Source organism: Triticum urartu, chromosome 3A (genome assembly GCF_056163025.1).
Source record: "Triticum urartu cultivar PI428250 chromosome 3A, HENAU_Tu73, whole genome shotgun sequence".
NCBI lineage: Eukaryota > Viridiplantae > Streptophyta > Magnoliopsida > Poales > Poaceae > Triticum > Triticum urartu.
Genome location: NC_141875.1, coordinates 340010130 through 340029972, shown reverse-complemented (window position 1 = coordinate 340029972; position 19843 = coordinate 340010130). Strand labels below are relative to the sequence as shown.

General features: G+C 49.1%; 2 protein-coding genes across 15 annotated transcripts; both read left to right on the top strand.

Moving 5' to 3' along the window:
- Nucleotides 1–210: 210 nt before the first annotated feature.
- Nucleotides 211–17225, top strand: LOC125528006 (ARM repeat superfamily protein). Of its 14 annotated transcripts, XR_015618879.1 has the most exons (9): nt 211–489; nt 1358–1705; nt 7966–8181; nt 10204–10850; nt 15535–15631; nt 15728–15781; nt 15862–15986; nt 16748–16943; nt 17088–17225. XR_015618879.1 is itself a non-coding variant. In XM_087547032.1 (8 exons), the coding sequence occupies exons 1-8, from the start codon at nt 211–213 to the stop codon at nt 16854–16856; spliced, it is 1857 nt and encodes a 618-aa protein (XP_087403158.1). In that variant the 3' UTR covers nt 16857–17054. The 14 variants fall into 14 exon arrangements, 13 of the variants coding, with proteins under 13 accessions (XP_087403158.1, XP_087403157.1, XP_087403169.1 ...); XM_087547032.1 differs by lacking the exon at nt 17088–17225 and having other exon boundaries at nt 15728–15763; nt 16748–17054; XM_087547031.1 differs by lacking the exon at nt 17088–17225 and having other exon boundaries at nt 16748–17054.
- A 534-nt stretch (nt 17226–17759) lies between these two features.
- On the top strand, nt 17760–19158 carry LOC147979646 (uncharacterized). The gene has a single exon (XM_087547044.1). It carries the CDS (start codon nt 17760–17762, stop codon nt 19074–19076), a length of 1317 nt encoding a protein of 438 aa, XP_087403170.1. The 3' UTR covers nt 19077–19158.
- Nucleotides 19159–19843: the final 685 nt, after the last annotated feature.

Sequence of the window (19843 nt, the reverse complement as noted above, 5' to 3'; positions counted from 1 at the left end):
GGCCGCCGGGGATTTTCAAGGTTTCTGAGACTCGCGAGGATTATCCTCTCAAATCTCCTTCAAAACTTCATTACCAAATGAGGTCTTAGGAGTAGACATTTTTTAGGTTGCTGGACAATGTCCAATAGATACTTATAGAAACAAAAGTCAATCTTTTTCAAAACTTCGAAAATACCATTTTTAGTTTTTAAAAAATTTCGTGCTCCACAGATGCGCATTCCCCAATTCCCAATCCTATCGCCACAACACGACGCGACGCACACTTCTCCACTCTCTGGAACTCTCGCCATGCTTCCGGCTCTCGCCGCCGCCTCGCCGACGCTGCAAACCTCTCGCCCGGTCTCCCGCCTCCGGCGCAACCACCGACACCATCACGGTGTTCATCTTCACCTCCACCACCGCTTCCCTCCCTTAGCCGCCGACGGCGGGGGTCGCGGTCGCTTTCTCCTGGTCGGCACATACGCCGCTTCTGATGGTAGCGCAGGACAGGTTAGCTCTCGTCCTCTTCACAATATGGCCTTAAGTTTGTTCATAATTTCGTACGCCTTACTCAGAATTCCCCATTTCGTATTTCACAAGAAGCTATGGCTAGGCTGCTCAGTTGCTTGAGTTGTTTTTGCTAGTTTTCTTGGGTGCCAGATGAAGCTGCAACCATCTTTAGTCTTTACTAACTTGACCTGGATCAAATAGTGATACGACGTTATGACATATTCGTGCATATGATTGGAAGTAACACTCAACATAAATCATATCTAAATGGGGGAGAGTTACAAGTCAAAGAAGAAAAACTGTAGGAGAGTTCTTAACCAAGAACTTGCTCTAGTAATCCAGTGATAGTATACACTGTTTCTCTCTTGTACATTATGTTAATACAGTAGGACCTTCCCTACTGTCTTCCCAATAAAAAAAATTATCCGCCTTTTTGAATTCTGAGGGATTGCTTGGCATCAAAATAATCAAAATGCTCCATATCTGCATATAGTAAGTTCTGTGTCAATTCCTTGTGAATGAGCGCAAGTAACCTCTGTACCAAAATGTAAGACGTTTTTTGGTTTTGCATATGGCATAAAAATGTCTTACATTTTGTTACGAAGGGAGTATTTTATATGGGGAGAGTTCTGATGGCATGAGCCACAATCAGATAGGTGAGATAACCCCACTGCATGATTCTTGACTTAGCTTGTGATTTAAATTACAGAAAACAACTAAAATTGACCCTTGTGGTTGTGGTCTTGTCGAGTCTTAGGTCTTAGTATTTATGTTACAAATATTAAATCTGTAGCATGAACATTCTGTGCATTCACTTTCTTTTTGTTGCGGTTTGAAATGTCAGATACATTTTGCTTGCTTCTATTAGGATGTTGGTAGTCCCGAGAGCATGGCAAATTCAGGATCTGCATATGTTGGTCTCTTTGTCCGAATGCTTGGCTTGGATAATGACGCTCATGATAGGGAACATGCTATTTGCACACTCTGGCATTACTCCCTTGGTGGACAGAAGTGCATCGATGAGATAATGCAGTTCCCAGGTTGCATCAGCCTCATCATCAGCCTCCTAAAGTCAGAGTCTGCTTGTGCTTGTGAAGCAGCGGCAGGCCTTGTGCATAATATAACTTCAGTGAAGTTATACAGGGATGTGGCAATTGAGAGTGGAGCAATGGAAGAAATCTTTAGCTGTATCCGTAAATCCACGATAACCCCAGAGGTAACTGCAACGTAAGCACCAGCAATCGAAGGTTTTCTTCTTTCTTCCATTTTGACTGCAAAAGGATACAACTGTTGCCATTTCTGACTTGCTTGGTAAATGGTGACTATGGATAACCAGGCTGGAAGAACCCTCTGCGCAGGGCTATTCCATGACCTGGTGGGGCTGCATGACCGGCGATCTTCCAGCGGGGAGTAGCTGTTGAGCAGAGATAGGGAGCTAGATCTTTATTAATTCTTGATGCCTAGACTTCACGTACGCGGCTCCTTCCTTATGTAGAGGTTTGCCTTACAGATTCCAAATATGAAACGACTTATACTCTCCTAATACTGCCTGCTGATTCCTATACATACACAAGTAGGACTCCCCATAAGTGACTACTTCTTCCTTTAATTAACTGCCCCACATGACATCTCTCTCTCTCTCTCTCTCTTTTTGAGTAAAACGGGAGGGGCGACCCCTACCTTCAAATTTCACAAAAATAAACCCGTAAGCAGAGCGCTTACGGAGCAGCAGTTTTACACAATGGGGTACACACCAGAGAGAGGAGAGAATGCATCATAAAAGAGAAGGAGAGGGGAACGAGGGAGAGATAGAACTAGAAAAGCTTGCCCAATCTCCAAAGAAAGAAGTTCGTCTTTCTTCCCCCTGTGCGCCCAGATTTTACCATGCCTGCACATTGTTTCGCAACTACCGCTGGAGGGATGGTAATGCCGTCGAAGACCCTTTGATTCCTCGCCAACCAGATAGACCACAGTGCAGCGATTGTAATCAGTTCCCAGGAGCGTCGTTTTTGTTCACAGTGGAGCTTCTGCCTGTCGGTGAATATGTCAGCCGGCTCATCCGCCCCATCCACTTGGATGCCGAGAATGTCCCATATATGTTCCATCCTGCTGCATTTCAAAGTCATGTGGGAAACTGTTTCTTGGTCGCTGCAGCCAAAGGGGCAGGTGTCATCGTCGACAAGTCCTTGTCTTTTCAGAACCACTCTGACTTTGATCCGACGTTTGACAAGTAAACATGCAAAGGTTTTGCATTTTTTGGGCGGTGAACAGTTCCAAATGTTACTGCAAGCTAGCTCATTGCACCCTCCAAAATTCATAAGCTCATAAATTTTCCTGACCCAGAAGTTTGCGGAGTGATTCATTCTAAGGGCCTGTTTGTCCAAATAACCTCGAGTCCTCGACTCAAGGTGACCATCCATGTTGCAGAAGTCGCAGTGATGAGGATGACAACTCAATTGCCTGTGGGAGCCGGTAGAAGAGGCGGAGCACGAGAGCGGGAAGCAGTCGGTGCAGTAGATGGTATAGCAGGTGAGCGAGCACTAAGCACTAAGGGAGGCTCCAGCAGACCAGCACCACGTAAACGAATCTCCTCTGTGCAGATCTCTGAGAGTGCCTCCACAAGAGTGACACGAGGGACGCATGCAAGAATGCTGGGGCATCGTGGCTCAAACTCCTTACAGGGTCCGAGTCAAGAACTCATAAACACGGTGAAGTTCCAAGTCCGAACGAAAAGTCTGGCAACACGGACAAGAGGCACTAGCAGTGAGGAGAATCGAGCTGACACCAGATAGAAGAACTCCGAGCATAAAACTCATCGACAGTGGCATCAGCCTGCTAAAGTGCATTCTCCCGGTGAACCACTGACAAGTGCATAGTGTCACCCGAGGGCTGATAACGCTAGCGAAGGTGAGTCCACTTCTGGATGGCCGTAAAGAGTCCCACAAACTCAGACGAGAACTGAGGCAGGACACCGACAAAGAGGACGGCTGCAGACCGAGCACCATCATCAGCCCTCTGAGTATAGTTAGTCCGCACACCACGGTAAGTGTCGCAGGGGACAGCCGGGGGAGGGGGGGGGAGGGGAGCAGGTCGCGGCCTGGAGTAGGGCGTAGCCAGGAGGAGAGGCGGCTACGTACAAGGTAGGTTACAGTTGGACTTGGAGTCGTACGGTGTGTAGACAGGGTATGGCGTAGTGTCCTAGTAGGACTCTTGTATCCTAGGCATTTTATATAATGAGGGGTAGACACACGATGCAACGTATGCCAACATAATAGCATAGGCACGCAGGGGGAGCTAGCGCCCGGGCAGTCGGGGTACGGTATTGTGACGGTGTCACGGGGAGGAGCGCCTAGTAAGGCCCCGGGGATGTAGCCGAGTTCGGTGAACCTCGTTAACAAATCTCGGTGTCGTGCCTTATATGATCGCTTGGTCCTCGGATGGTCGATATGCGCCTTGGATTAATTCTAACAAGTGGTATCGGAGGAAAGTTTGAAAGGTTGTGAGGAAACTGTAGATGATCTAGAGGATGGATCTTCGTCGAGACGGCGTGAATGCGTGTGAAAGTACCGATCAACAAAGCTATGGGCTGATCGGTGAAAGATTTGTCCATGGAAATCGCAGTTGTCGACGGGATCGGTAAAAGCAATAAGCAGGCGGTGGCAGTAACGCCGCGCTCGGGGTGAGATCGGTTCGGTGCAGGTATTTGTGGGCAGATTGGATCTAGATCAAATCAGACAACAACAATGTTTGGGCAGCTGCCAACAGAGGCGCGTCGGCGTGATGCGCGTGGCCGAAGCCAGGCGAAGACCACGTCAAGAAGGCCCAGGTGGGCAGGCAGCAACATGGCCCAAGCTAGCTGGCGGGTTGGCCTAGGTACGGCTGTCCAAGCCGGCAGGGGATCCTGGACTATGCCCATGCATGTATGAGAGGCTGAGCCGGCTGAGGTGCGTGGAAGTTCAAGCCGTGACGCGAGATTTGTTTATGGAAAAAGGAGGCACAAGTTTCAAGGCAAAGGGGTCACGTCCAATCCATTGGTATGTGGTTTGGTATGTTTAAGATTTTGTTTGCTATGTACGTGAAGCTACCAGGAAAATCATTTTGGTTCAGTCGTACTACTAAGGAGACAATGACATGGTCGAGTTGTTCGAAGACAAAGACGTTGGCATGGTTTGAGTTTTTTCATGAGTTGCCCGGCTATATAATTGAAGGAATGAAAACACATCCATGAAGGTCTGGAAGTCGTAAGCGGACATGAACTGATCAGAAGCTATATCCGACGTGTGCGTTGTTCCATAGGAGTGGACAGACGGTGATTGGTAGTGAAGGTACAGGTCAGCGGTTTGACAATTGTTAGACATGATGAGCCAAGGAAGCGTTCTGTTGAAGGGCTATGTTCTACATGGGCGTCGAGCAATGCATAGTGATTTGCTGGGCTGATACGGCGTGAGGTGGAGCATGGTTGTAGTCGTACAAATTCAGCTGGGGTCAAACATACAAGGCAGTGACCTAGACAGTCTGGTGGATCAACATGGATGTTGGTCGGTACAGAAGACGACGGTGATTTCAGCGAGAACGACACAGGAGCGTGGTGCTGATGGTGACCGACTTCTAGGGCGTGGAAACACGTTGTGCGGGCCTGAGGGCTTGTGCGGCTTCGACAAGACTATGACGCAGGGTTGATTCAAGGCAGTGCACACATGAGAGCTTGAAGCCGACAGGGCGAGGGATAGCAAGGCGCAACTACATGGAGTCATGTTGAAGGTGGAGCTAGAGTCTAGCGGAAGACTTCACTCAGTGCTGATGGAGGGGCTACGGTGTGAGGATTAGGAGAATCGTAGCCTATTTCAGCGGGAAAGCAAGAGACATGTGGTTTGGACTGGGTACCAGTGGTCTGATGGAAATGTGATACTCGGCATCGGTCAGTGAAGATCGGTGGTTCTCTACAGTGGGGGTTGAGAAAGTGTGGGCTAGCTACATGGGAGACTCGACCAGGACAGCAGAGGCTCGACGTGGTGATAGCGGGAAGGCGTGTGTGGTAAGCACGGGACACAATGACAGACCAAGGCACTGTTGGTCGGATGAAGTGTGCAGAGGGTGCTGAAGCAATGTTGGCGAGTACCAGATTCAAGTTGGTGACTGGGTCTATCGGGGCCGGTTGATTGACATGAGTTGACCATGGAGAATATGAGAAAGTGGCGGAAAGTCTGAATTTGTCAAAAGTTGAGAGAGTACATGACCGTATATTCTGCGGTGTTCAGTGCACATGGCAAAGTGTGGATGACAAGTTCAGAAAGAGGCGGAGTGCTATAGCTGTGGGACATTTCAAAGACTATCAGGAAAAGGGTGAGACAACTGCGAATTTGACTCGGGGTGGCACAGGGCAACGGTGAAATTCCTTCAAAGTTCAAAACCGGCAGTCGAGAAAGAGCTAAGATGTTGAGTTCGGGTAACTCATTTGTGGCGTCCAATATGTGAGTTGTTACTTACACGTAGACAGTGATCGGTGTGTGATGGCGTCGAACGGATACTCCGAAAGTTGAGAGCACAAAGTAGAGTAAATATTAACTTAATTTTGCTCGAGTTGTGATTGTGGGGAAGACAAGAAGGGACTACAGTTGCAGGTGGAGTCATATGGAGTTTGCGAGTAGCAGCAATACTCATGGCCTAACTCAAGTCTAATCTACATGGAAGTTTGACGCATGGACAAACCCAAGGTGGTGGAGAATATTCGCCAAGGTGGAGTTTGTTAGAATTGTGTGAAATATTATGTACAAGGTTGGTTACAGTTGGACTTGGAGTCGTAGGTGTGTAGATAGGGTATGGTGTAGTGTCCTTGTAGGACTCTTGAATCCTAGGCATTTTATATAACGAGGGGTAGACACACGATGTAACCTATGCCAACATAATAGCATAGGCACGCAGGGGGACCCGACGGCATGTGTCGTCGCCCGGGCGGCCGGGGTACGGTATTGTGACGGTATCACAGGGAGGAGCGCCTCTAGTTAGGCCCAGGTGATGTAGCCAAGTTCGGTGAACTTTGTTAACAAATCTCGATGTCGTGCCTCGTGTGATTGCTTGGTCTTCGGATGGTTGATATGCGCCTTGGATTAATTCTAACAAGAGGAGATTGGGCTAGAGGGGAAGGCACCATGAGGAGGGAGAGAGAGATGCGGTGGCGGACAAACGCAGAGGAGTTGCGCTGACGGCTGTAGGGAAATGTAGCCTGATAGCATATTAGAAGAAAGGCAACTCGTATTGCGATGAGCCCAAAGGGCTTGATATATGGTACAAGAGAAATAAACAGTAAACCCCTTCTACAGCTAACCTAAAATTTGGATACTCAAAAATAGTTTTAGGCATGTAGAGAGAAGGTTCTAGCTAGGCAAAGAATTGTCTACTTTTACGACAAACGTAAAATGGGATACTTCAATTTTCAAAAGCAAATAAAAGCTGAAGATCCGACGGTGGGGAGGCCAGGAGGCGTATCCGACAGCTAATGCGGCGCCGAACTCGATTTCATCTGGTGAAGGTCGTTGGGGCTGGGATGCTCGCTAGAGCCCAGCTGGGGGGGGGGGGGGGGAGGTACGGTGGGAGCTGGGGGTGCTGCCTAGTCTGGCGTCGCCGGCGGTGTCCGAGCGCCAACAATTCGGCCCGACTCAGCGGGGGTCGCTGCCGTTGCGCGTGCGTCGTCGTCCGGCTCCTAATTGAGCTCGGTGGGCGGTGGTGAGGCTTTGGGGCTCATCTTGGGCGACGACGGGGCTAGGGGACGACTGGAATCAGAGGGACCGGGCAGTGCCTTTCGAGCTCGGGGCGGTCATGTGGCGGAATTGGGCGGCGCGTTGGCGGTGGGGCTCAGGGTAGCCGGCGGCCGAAATCGGTCGGCGCGGTGGCGGTGAAACTTCACCACACGGTGGTTGCTTTGCTGTGGCCGTGATTTTGGTTTTAGGCTTTGGACTAATGGAAGCCTATATTTACCAATTGGATAGTAAAATATAGGCTATAGCCTAAATTTTTAGCAATCCATAAAGGTCTGTTGGAGCCCTTTTTTGAGGCAAAAAGCCTAATTTTTCAGGTCTTAGGTATTCGGCTCATTTTTAGGCTAAGCTGTTGGAGATGCTCTTATACTGTTCTCGATGCCTAGGTGTCACATGGCTGCCTCCTTATGTAGAGGTTGCATTACAGACTCCTTTGACTTGTACTTTCCTAATGCTGACTGCTGATTCCTATACACACACAACTAGGACTCCCTATTCAGGTTAAAAAAAAATTAGGACTCCCTATAATTGACTCCTACTTTCTTTAATTAAGTAGGTCCGAATCCTTGATTGGATCGGTTGCCAGCCCTAGCCTGACTCGTCTGGCTTTCCCTACGCCTATAGGGGATGCCCCACATGACAGGCAGATAAACTTCATTATGGAAGAATCTTGAACTACCTAATGACTTCTCCAGACATACATTCTTTATTTCTCTTGCAGATAAAGGAGCAGTGTTTGTGTACCATTTGGAACTTCTCTGTTGACGAAAATTTGAGATACAAGCTTTTGGGGAGTGATATGCTAATACCAATAGTTAGGTTCCTAGATGACGAAGACATAAAAGTGAAAGAAGTTGCTGCTAGTATCACATCATATTTAACTTTAAGTCATTCTTATCATGGAGCTCTGGTCGAAGCTGGTGTAATTCCAAAACTGGTAAGTTGTGGCTCATTTTTGTTCTTGTTAAATAATCAATTAATGTCTACACATGCTTGCATCACATTAACCTGTGCCAGAACTTTAAGTCACTCTTACCATGGATGCTCTGCGCATAATTTTATAACTCTGCAATGCAATAGTCTTCATATTGTAATAATATCAAATATTAGTAGTCTATCTTAAAGATAATCTCAAGTGGATGTATGCAAACAAATGCGTTTTATTTCAGAATCAAATACATTGGTGGCACATGAAGTTGCGTGTGATGATCACTTTGGTGCATGAAGTTGAAAAATACAGTGAACCGGTTCCAAAACTTGTGTGACCGTGCAAATACAGTGCTAATTAGGTATGTATCATTAACCCTGGCTACGTGGTGCCTGCTTGTCAGCATGTGGGGTGGAGAACTAGGAAGGAAAAAGGGGCGTCTTTTGGGGTTCAAACTGAGTACCTCAGGTGCTACATCCTTATGAGCTAGCCACTTGACCAGGCACCACTACACGTCTAATATGTAAATCCATAGAATTTTATACTAGGATTCCTAGAAGGCTAACCAGTATCCTGCATGGCCAAGGTGTCTGCCCGCTCTGCAACGTGTACTTGCTCGGCTGACACCTCCCGCGCCTTTCACGAGCGCATCAGCATAGCACGCATGGCTTCCGTCGCTTACGACAACGTCGTCTCCTGCCGACACTGACGTCCGCTCGTCCTCTGGCATATACATCTGCCTAGAGGTGGCGCGTTGCTGCATGTGCGTGCTCATGCCGGCGAGCATGTATGCCCGCTCTGGCCGTAAGTAGCTGTGCCGGTTCAGCGCCTCTGCATGTCGTGCAGCTTGGCCCCAGCAACACGATCACGGGGTTGCCGTCCCCTGCCGCCTCCATCTGCTCCTGTGCCAGCTGACAGCTCTCTGATATCTCCACCACCTCCTGGTGCTTGCCCTGCTCCAGAGCCGCCTGCGCTGCGACAATGTCCTACCGGCCTCCACACGGGCTCGCCTTGGTTCCACCTCTGCCGACCATTCCGATGCGTGCTCTGGCCTCTTTACCATGGTGTCCTTGTCCGTCACGCTCACGTCAGCTTTGGTTGCCACGTTTCTGTACCTGAAGATCACTTTCACCAGAGCAGTGGTGTCGCCATCGGTCGCTTCTGCTCTAGGGCATGCAAAGTAAATATGTAATTTCACCCAAGAGCCTACCCCAACTTGTTTGAGCCTACCCAATATACATCTGTCCTCTTCAAAGTAATATGAAATTACATATTTACTTTGCACTAGCACCGTGCTGAATTGTCGTTGCTACAATTTTTTAGCATAAACCAGGCTTCATTAGCTTCAAATAAATTTTATATCATCCACCAATAAAAAGTCTAAGGAATTCAAGGGGGTATCCAGCCAAACATGTGGTTGGGTAATCCTTCAAGTGGTAATTTATCAAGTACAAGTAATATTCATTATTTTGATTTTGGGCACTTATTTTGTGTGAGATTCTTATGGCAGATGTACGTTCTCTAAACTCTGTTATTTCGTATTCATCCAGTGCCTGAACTTCCTGTTGGTGCATATGAAGTTCTCAAATGTGTATCTTTTCTTGCTGGATATTAAATTTTCCATTAGCTACATTGACAACTTTCGTTATTTCATTTGTATTTGCAATCTATGTTAAAATCTTAGTGGTTATCTATTTGGGTTACAGTCTACCAATATCATCTATATCTATATCTATACCAATATAAAAAGACCCAAAGGGGCAGATCCAACTGATCTCGGCCATCAAACTAAGTCAATCCAACGGCCTAGACTGTTCCAATGGCGAGCATTCAACATGTTTAACGTGCAATTAATATCATACCAAATATTGCACTAATCACAGAATTAACACACAAATAATAGCATACCTAATATCCGCATGCAATTAATATATTGACTAAATATTAACGTGCATTGCACATGCGCATTTACTAGTTTGCTTAAATATACTTGTTAGCATTCCTTTAAATTTATCTTCAAATTGTTTTTAGGTTCATCTTCTGCAAACCAAAGACGATGATTATAAAAGTATCAGAAAGGAAGCTAGAAGGTCGCTCGTGGAACTATCCATGGATGATAGTTACCATGCCCTTATAGTGGGTCAGGGTCTAGTCCGGATTCCTCTGGTTGGCTCATCCGCTTATAAAGCCTTCAGACCTCAACCTCATTCATGGCCCTCTTTTCCTGATGGCTCGGAAATTCAACGGAGTTCTCGGCCTTCAAAATATGGTGCAACTGAATTGCTTCTTGGCCTGATTCTAAATGAGAAGAAAGCAGAGCCAGATGAAGCTAAAATTAATGCTATGATAGGGCGTTCTAATCAGCAATTTCTTGCACGCGTTGGAGCTATTGAGTTTGATTATGAAGGGAAAGAACAATCTGGATCTCAAAGGAATGATCACCACACCATCTTACCTTGGATAGATGGTGTTGCACGGCTAGTTTTAATAATTGGTCTCCAAGATGTCTCTGCAATTGCAAAGGCTGCTCATGCAATCGGTGATGCATCAGTAAATGAACACATGCGCACTTCATTCATGGAAGCTGGGGCTGTGAAATCTTTACTTCAGTTGCTGATGCATAATGATGTACCTGTCAGAGAAGCGAGTGCTTATGCATTGGAAAAACTAAGTGTCAGGTATTATTGTCTTCTCTTTATTCAAGCATGTTTTTTGTCCTTCTCTTTTGTTTCTTTTTTGAGACCTTAGCCCTCGGTTGGCACACGGCTCCAACCCAACCGCCTAGGTCTGGGAGTCTGCTCGGGGGTTGCTGCTGGGAAGACCTGGGAGAAGGCCGCCGACGCATGGCATGGTTCGGTTGGACCGAAGGGCGTGAGCCCACAGACAAGCCGGCTTGAGTCATGTGACCCTAGCTCGGCTAGGTATATTAGGCGAGCTTGGGACACTCTCGGGGACATCAGATACTTTTTTTGTTGAGGAAATGCCATCATGGCTATTTTTATTTCATCTCAAATAAAGATACATCATCCACCATAAGACTATGAATAAAAGAGGGAGGTTCGTCCGTTGACACACACACGGAGGATCAACCCTAGCCCTTCTAGCTGGCTCAGGAGCCACGCGGTTCAACTCGCGCGCGCAATGCTCAATAGCAACATGCCCAAAATTATTACAAGTATCAAAACAATCTTTAAGAGGAAGTACAATAGTGGGCTATAAGCCTGCTTACATGGCATTTTTGCCTAGGTGGAGGAGAGAGACAAGCAAAAAGGGAAAGAGTGGGCTCTAATGCAAGAGCCAGCCTCTACACGTGCTCCTAGGTAGAATGAGTAAATGAGAGGAAAGAGAAAGAGAGAAAGTGAAAAAAATCACTAGCCTAAGATATGAGTGAATGATATGCTAGCTCTTGATGACATGGCAATCTTATATAGCCAGTTGCCAGCCGCTACTGAATTAACCGCTCCTTGGTGAATCTCCTTAACCAATTCTGCACAATCAGAGTGAACCAGCAGATCATGAATGCCCAAAGAATCTGCAAGTTGCAACCCCTTCTTCATCGCCAAAGCTTCTGCTGTATATGCATCTATTGTTGGCCCCAAGTAGCAGATCTCTGCTGCGATGAAATCTCCACCAACATCTCTCAGAATTACGCCAGTGGAAGCTATATTCCTTCCATATTCAAGCGATGCATCAACATTCAATTTGACTGTACCCTGTGGTGGTCTAGCCCACATCACATCCTTTGCCGGATGACCTATAGTAGCCGCCCGGTGAAAGTTCAATGCAAGAGCTTGTATTGATAAGGCAGAACGATCAGGCATCGTGATCTTCTCTCCTTTTGCACACTGTCGTCTTTCCCACCATAAAAACCAGCTAGCCACCGCTATCAAACATGGTACAGGGATTTGAGCAAGATATAATGGATCATCACTCGAACTACAAATCAATTCATCTAGTACAGCAGAGCTAGCCATATCAAAGTTGAGAGCTTTTTCCACTTTCTCCAATAAACCCAGGTTCTCCCAAACTTTGTGCGCTCGACCACATTCAAACATAGCATGAGGATGTCTTCAGTACGTTCCTGAAGGGCATGCAGTATTAGTTTTCATATGCCGGTTAGCAAGAATAGATTAACACGGAATAACTCCATGTAACGTCCGCCACACATGAACCTTAATTTTGCCTGGGACTTTCAGTTTCCATAGTGTAACTCCATGTAATGCCCTGCTGCCGTGTCCGGACGGCTACCGCGACGGTGCTGGAGGCGCGGGCCTCTCGCACGACGGCGGTGGAAGTGGTTCCCTCCTGCTCGGCCTTGGTGCTGCTGCTCCCGCCGCTTGGATCTTCTCTCCGGTCTTCTTGGCCTCGTGGTGGTACTCGCAGCGAGACGACGTTGGTGGCGGCGCAACCATGATGGCGCATGGTGTTGGGCGGTGGTTTGGCTGGTCGGCTCCGGTTGGCCGGTGGGGTTTGGAGTGCGGGAGAAATCCTTGCCGGTTCGTCCGGTCCCGATGCGGTGACACCGGCGGGTGCCACTATCCCTTCTTGGAGGGTGTCTGTAGTACCTATCCCCCACCTCCCTCCGCGTACTGGGGGAAACCCTAGGACTTGTCCGGGCAGCAACGTCGTCGGCGTCGCATCCCTTCTTGGAGATGCTGCTTAGTTCATGGTAGATCGGAGCCTCGGGCTGTGGTGGTTTGTTTCCGGAGGGCGCAGCGGTCGCGGGTCTTCAGCGCTTTGTCGAGCTGCCGCTGTTGGCATTTATTTCTTCTTCTTTTTCTTTGGGCTTGATGTGCTGCTCGCCCCAGCATTGCGATGTGTACAATGGTGGTTTGCTTTGGAATACAAAGCGGGGGGAAACCCTTTTTCGGTAACTTCAGTATTAGGACCGAAATAAATAGAGAATTTGCTTTCACTTACTAGCTGGCTCAAAGCTACACAGTACCTTTTCAGAATATTGCCAAGGACTTCCACATTTTGTGAATATTGCAAAGTACACAGAAGGAACAAGGGGAGAGGGGCCCCCCTGCCAAAGCGCCCTAGTGGGTATAATCTCGTCCGTCTCAAAATTATTAAACCTGACATGGTATCTTACTGTACTCGCACACTGCATAACCATCTCCACCCATGCCAAGGAGAAGCCCAACCTAAGAAGGATGGCTCTCAAAAAACTCCATTCAACCGGGGCATCCGATACTTTATCGGTCATCCTAGAGCTAAGGTTTCTACGTACCACCATTCCTCTCCTCTCCGCCGCTAGGCCGAGAGTTGGTAACCCAAGAAACAGATCTCTCCGCGATCTTTCGATCTTCGGGCGGCGTGGCGGTATCCTGATGGTGGCGCTGACGGTCGAGAGAGGCGGGAGGAGGCGGTAGGAGCTGGATCTGCGGTGGCGAGGGTCGACGGCGTCTGATTCGGTGGCGGGGCAGCGGGATTTCGTGGCGGCAAGCTGCGGATTTGGCGGTGGCAGGCCGCGGATTTGGCGGCGGCGGTGGTGGTGGATATGGCAGTGCCGGCAGCCGGAGAAAGGAGGGGGGTGATGGATCTACGGCGGCGAGGCACGACGACGGTGGATTCGATGGTGCGGCAGTGGGATTTGGCGGTGGCGGCTCGTGGTAGAGAAGATGACGCGTGCAGGGAGGGGGGCGGTTGGGAGGTTTCAGCTGCGTGCGGCATGTGGGTCGCAGCCGTTTTTGTGTTTGGGCAGCCAGCTGTGTGATCGAAATTTGCATCACCTTGAGCTGGTTTTTTGGGCAGCCCTAAAGTGGGACCACAAAAATATGTATTTAGGGCTGCTGTTGGAGCTCCTTTTTCGGCTGAGGTGATGCAGAAACCGCCCTATTTTAGTGCTGCTGTTGGAGATGCTCTAAGACAACCAGGTGCACAACCTCAACCCTAACGGCATTCTGCACATCGCGTGCTTCATCATGCTATGCGAGTGTTTCTTGGGGTCTCTGCCCCATTTCGGCCTTTGGATGAAGCTCTTTATGGTGAAGGTGCACAAGAGCCGCAACGACCTGTCCATCAGAGGTGGAGCTGGCATCCAGATGAAGCCCAAGGGCAAGTACTCAAGTTGGCGCAGCCAGACACCGTCAAGAAGTGGCAGCCAAATTGGTTCTATCCCGCCGACATCCGGACGTACGCCGGGCATCAAGGACTCCTTCCATACATCACCGGAGCACCGAACCGATTGATGTTCTGGGGAGCGAAGCTGACCGCCACTAGGTTGCATGACATCCGACTTCTCCACAATGAGGTGCTGTGGCTCATTGGGCGAGGCTCGCCCTGCTAGATATCTTGGTCACCTGGCTAGATCGACAGATCCAACTCCTCCAAGCAAGAGAGCACCCGATTTACCAGTATGCACTCCTCGATGGCTTGACCTGAGCCAGACCTGGGGAGTAAGAAGACCATTCGCGTACGGACCTGGCCGGCTGCCTACAGAAGGAGCACGAGATCCCGATGCAGCCTCCCGTGACGCTGTATTCACTCGTGAATCCTCCGGCCAACATAAGTAATCCAAATTGAGCCCTCTTCCTTTGGTTCATACTGTTGTGTACGTCAGTCTGATTCTGAATCCTACGGCCAACATAAGTAATCCATAACGTACATGGAGGTTTGACGCATGGACAAATTCAAGGTGGTGAAGAGTATTCGCAGAGGTGGCATTTGTTCTAATTATGTCGAATATCTTATACATGGTAGTTTACAGTGCGTAGATAGGGCATGGAGTCTTGATCGCGTACGGCAATTCTACCCTGGGACTCCTATATAATACTATAGGGGAAGACACATGATGTAACTTATGCCAACGTAATAATACAAACAAATGCAGGGGGGGCCGGCGGCTTCTGTGGGAGTCCGGATGGCCGTGTGCAGTATTGTAGCGGTATCAACAGGGACGTAGCCGAGTTCGGTGCACCTCGTTAATAAATATCGGTGTCGTGCCTCATGCGACTTGGTCACAAAAAATTGTTCCATATCCTCGCTCGGGGTCTGTCTGGAAATGGAAAATAGTTCTCTCTCAGCTGGTCTCGCCACAGTGACAAGAAAAACAAGCGAATAATTGGATTAGAACACAACCGTCAACCAAAATCGGGTAGGGTGTATTTATTATAAAAGAAAGCCTTGCCTCACTGTAGATCCATACACGCCTTGATTATTCTAACATACTACAACAGTGAAGAGTTATATAGAAGATATAGTGTTTCTGTATGGGTTACCAGATAGCATAGGGTTGATATGGGCGCAACATGATCAGTTATTATTTCTACAAAATTCTGATAGGTTCATGATTTTGCATTACATATGTTTTCCTTTCATGACAATCAATGTTCTTTATTTCTCCTTTTTTTTACATAGTTCCGAAGTTTGTGAGAAGATCAGAGTAGAAGATGGCCGAGAGCTGCTTGTAAATGTACTGAAGGATTCAGATACCCCAGTAGAACAATTGGAGAAGGTCACAACTCAGAACCTTTAATATTATCAGTTTAACTTTTAAAATTCCAGTGTAATATTGCCATTATCACGTACTAACTTGGCAGTTATGATTCAGATAATCCATATACTTTCTCGAATACTTGATATGGAGGTCAGCATGATTACTGCGGTTAGTTAGGCTTCTTAATATGTTAAGTGTACTTTATTGTGTTTCAACGAACCTGAATTACAATATTTCAAATTTATCAGCCTGATTACTATGCTAGTACTGGGTCTGAGGATATAGCGGACGATGAGAAGTGCAGTCAAGGTAATGTAGATGGTGAGCTCAATGGAACGTCCCAAAATTTATTGAAACAAGACGAGTTGGATAGGTTCGTTCAAGCCTTGTTAGATTCCTGAATATCATTTACTTCAGTGAAGTTCACAAAAACAAATTGTCACTTTTTGCCATCTCTATCTGTAAGCAAGTGATGTTTTAGCTTCATGCACACATGAAGTTTCTCTATAGGATCCTCATATTAAATCTGTCAATGGTACTCCTAACAATTGAGGTTAAGCACTGGGGTCTCTGAAATCACAAATGAAATGGACTACCTAAGCTTTTCTACTAATTAATGGCTTTATTATTACCCCGTACACATTACTTCATCGCTCAATATCGTTTCAGCACTCCTATTCAATACACAGTAGTGATTTGGGTTTATCGACAGAAAGATAATAATTCTTGGTACTGTATCACATTTAACTGGGACAGGAGTAAAAGAATATTATTTTGATGGGAGTTGTACTTTTGCTGGTGAAGAAGTCTTCTCCTTGGAAAAGCTTGAATCCATGTCATAGCAAGCTGTTTACAAGAACTAGGAGCAAGAGTTATATCATTTTATACTTTTCATACTTGCATACTGTAGAATAATTACATTTGTAGATTGAATCCATGAAGTTGATACTAGTTTAATGACAGATTCTGTAGCCATGTTCTCCGCTGAAGCTAATGTAATACACTAAATCGTCTGTAATTATTTCTCCAGAAAGTCCGTACAGAGAATTGATTATATCTTCTGTGGTGGACCTGCTGATGTGTTTTATTACCTGGATTAATGCTATTAACATCGGTTACTGATGATTGTAACAGTTGTAGCGATTCAATCTTTGACCTTGATGTCATCTCACGCTTAATCAAAGTTCTTAAGAATCATCTCCAAGCCTGCAAGAAAAATGTGCTACTCTCCTGGAGAATTTAGCAGCTTGTGAGCAACATGGCACTGCAATGACTGCTGCCCGATCTGAGTCAGTAATTGAAGCTGTTCTAGAAATGGGGGTTATTCATGGTAATTAGTTTGATTCATTTATGCATAAACATTATAGATGCAAATGCAGACTTAACTTCTTGACTTATTTTGTAACCATCCACCAAATAGATCGAGTTTTGAATTTGGTTACTTCCACTCTGAATAAGTTCGTGAGTTTTACAGGAGCAAATGAATAAGGCCATTCGGTACATACTACAGTACATAATCATCGTGCACTTTCGAGAAAACGCAGGGGACTCATTGGGTAAGAAATTAGGGAGTCGATCCTAGCGCTCCCCTTCTCTCCCCCTAGCGCCCCCCCTCCCTCGCCGGCGGCCACTCCGGCCCCGGCGACCACCAAACCCACGCCGGCGCCTGCTCCGGGGCCGACGTCCACCTCTTCCTCCTCGCCGGTGGGCACTCCGGTCCCCGGCGTCCACCTCCTCGCACTAGCTCGTTCCTCGGTGCCGTTCGCCATGGCATCTCGGGTGTCCCTCTCGGCGTCCTCCTCCGGCTCCTTGCCCCTCTCCCCTCCGCCGCCGCCGCCTCCTAGGCCGGTCTTGCTCATTGGTCGTTGTGCCCGACGGTGGTGGGCACGTCGCGTGGTCCAATCATGTGGACCGAGGCTGCAACCCCCTCCCCCCTTCCTCTGGCGGTGGGCGAGGCGCCCTGGCAGACGCAGGCCGGCGTCGGGCGGTAGCCCCACAGGCGCGCTCCCCGACCAGGCCGGTGCGCCGCTCCCCTCCGGGCAGGTGGCCCAACATCCTGCCGTCGTCGCGGCCGTCGAGGGGCCGGATCCTGGCGAAGCTTGTTGGCTGCTGCTACAATTGCGGGAGCGACAAGCACATCTCGGCCATGTGCACTAACCCGCCGGTCTGCGTGCGCTGTGACGGGGAGGGCCACATCTCGCGGGATTGCACGCGTCCGCGCCCCCGCCCCCGCAGTTCGTCTCCGGTGGATCCTCCGCGACTTCCGCCGGCTCTCCGTCATGGCCACGCCCCGCCGTCGTCTGGGGCGGCACGCACTCTGTCCCCGCCGCTTCCGCCTCCCCCTCCCGGGCCGCCGCCGGCGGGCGCAGTTCGGATCGGTGTTCCGTGGAGTCGGGTGGTCAGCGCTGGGTCGGTGGGCAGCATGGTGGTGCCCGGGCCGGCTTTCTCGGTTCCGTTCGAGCCGGTGGTTGCGGGTGAGGCGTCGCCCCCCATGGTGGATGATCAGGTGGATGTGTGCTTCCTGGAGTCGGGCCCCGACCTCCGGGCGCTCGAGAAGGAGCTCTCTCGGGCCGTGGTGGTGACCGTAGTTGGTGATCGAGACGCGGCGGATCTGGCTGCGGTGGCTGGAGTTCTTGTGCAGGAGTTTGAGCTAGCCTGGCTGGACATGTCCATTCGAGCATATTTCCCTGAGGATTTCCTTGTGTTGTGCCGTTCGTCGGAGATCAGGAGCAGGTTGCTCAGGCGTGGGCGGGCTGGCACGCACCAGTTTGATCTCCTGCTCGCGCCCTGGTCTCGCCACTCGCACGCCACGGCCATCTCCATGCCGTTCCTGGTGCCGCTGGTGCTGCGGGGCATTCCGGCGAATGCGTGGACTCGGCGCACGGCGGAGGTTCTTCTGCATGGCCTGGGGGTGGTGGTCAAGGTCGGGGCATCGACCGCGGAGCGGAGCGACATGGCGGGGTTCCTGGTCTGGCTACGCACGGACGACCCAACTCGTGTCCCCTTCAGGCGGATCCTTGCCGTCGAGGAGCCGAACAGGCGGAGCAGAGTTGCTGTGCAGGTGGATGGTGGTTCTGATGCCCTGTGGTACCCGATTGGCATTCGGCTGGTGGCTGAGCCGATTCACCTTGGGCGGCAGGCCGGGACGCCGCCGCCGCCGCCGTCGCCCCCTCCCCCGCCATCTGCTGGCCACGGCGGCAGTGGCTCGCGCGCCGATGACTTGGGCGGGCCTCCGCCGCCGCCGCCTTCGCCGCCTCGCCGGGCAGATTCCTCGTCGGCGTCGGCCCCTTCGCCTGGCAGAAACCGGGCTGTTCAAACCCAGGGCGGCCAGCGGGCCATTCAAACCCAGGCTGGTCAGCGTGAGCTGGCAGGAGATGTCACGCCGCTATCCTATTTTTTTTTTGCGAAACAAGAGCTATCATTAAACAGTAGCATTACAATCATTCTGCAGGCATTCAACTAGAAACCTAGGAACAAAGTTGATCCATAAACATCTCCTTCTAATCGAAGAAGCCTGCTTAGCACAAAGATGTGCCCCTTCATTAGCTCCACGCCCAATGAAGTTCAGTTGGAAAAATTTCAAGTTGCTACTGAGCTCTTCAATCTCTTGGAGAATCGGTGCAATTTCTGATCTTCCCTGCTCTCGACTCCTCCAGAGGTTGACTACCTCTCTCGCATCAGTTTCTATTGTGATGTTGCCGAGGCCTAGATCGCAAGCCAGTTTAGTTCCATCCCTAACAGCAAAAGCTTCCATAATCAAAGCATTTTCAGCTTGTCCATACCATAAAGCTTGGCCTCTGATCAAGGATCCAGAATGGTCACGTAGGACTAGACCTGTAGCTCCCTCATTCGAGTTCACCTGGAAGCTAGCATCCACATTCATCTTCAGACTTCCTTCTTGCGGCGGCTGCCACTTGACTTGCACCTTTGGGCCACACACTTTATTCTTGCCAGCAGCAACACAGAGATCCATAGCAATATTTGTTGTCCACTTAACAGATTGAGGCACCATTCTAACTTGCTCCTCATGGTGCCTAGCATTCCTCTCCGACCACACAGCCCATCCTCCACAAAGAACAACAGCTGCATCATCTAAAGAAATCATCTCACTGTCAATAAGGTCTATGGCCCAAGTACCCGGATGAAGGTCAGGTAGCTTGAATGAAGTAACAGCCTTCAGCTGTTGCCAGAAAAGTTTTGCCCATGTACACTCAAACAGTGCGTGCCTAA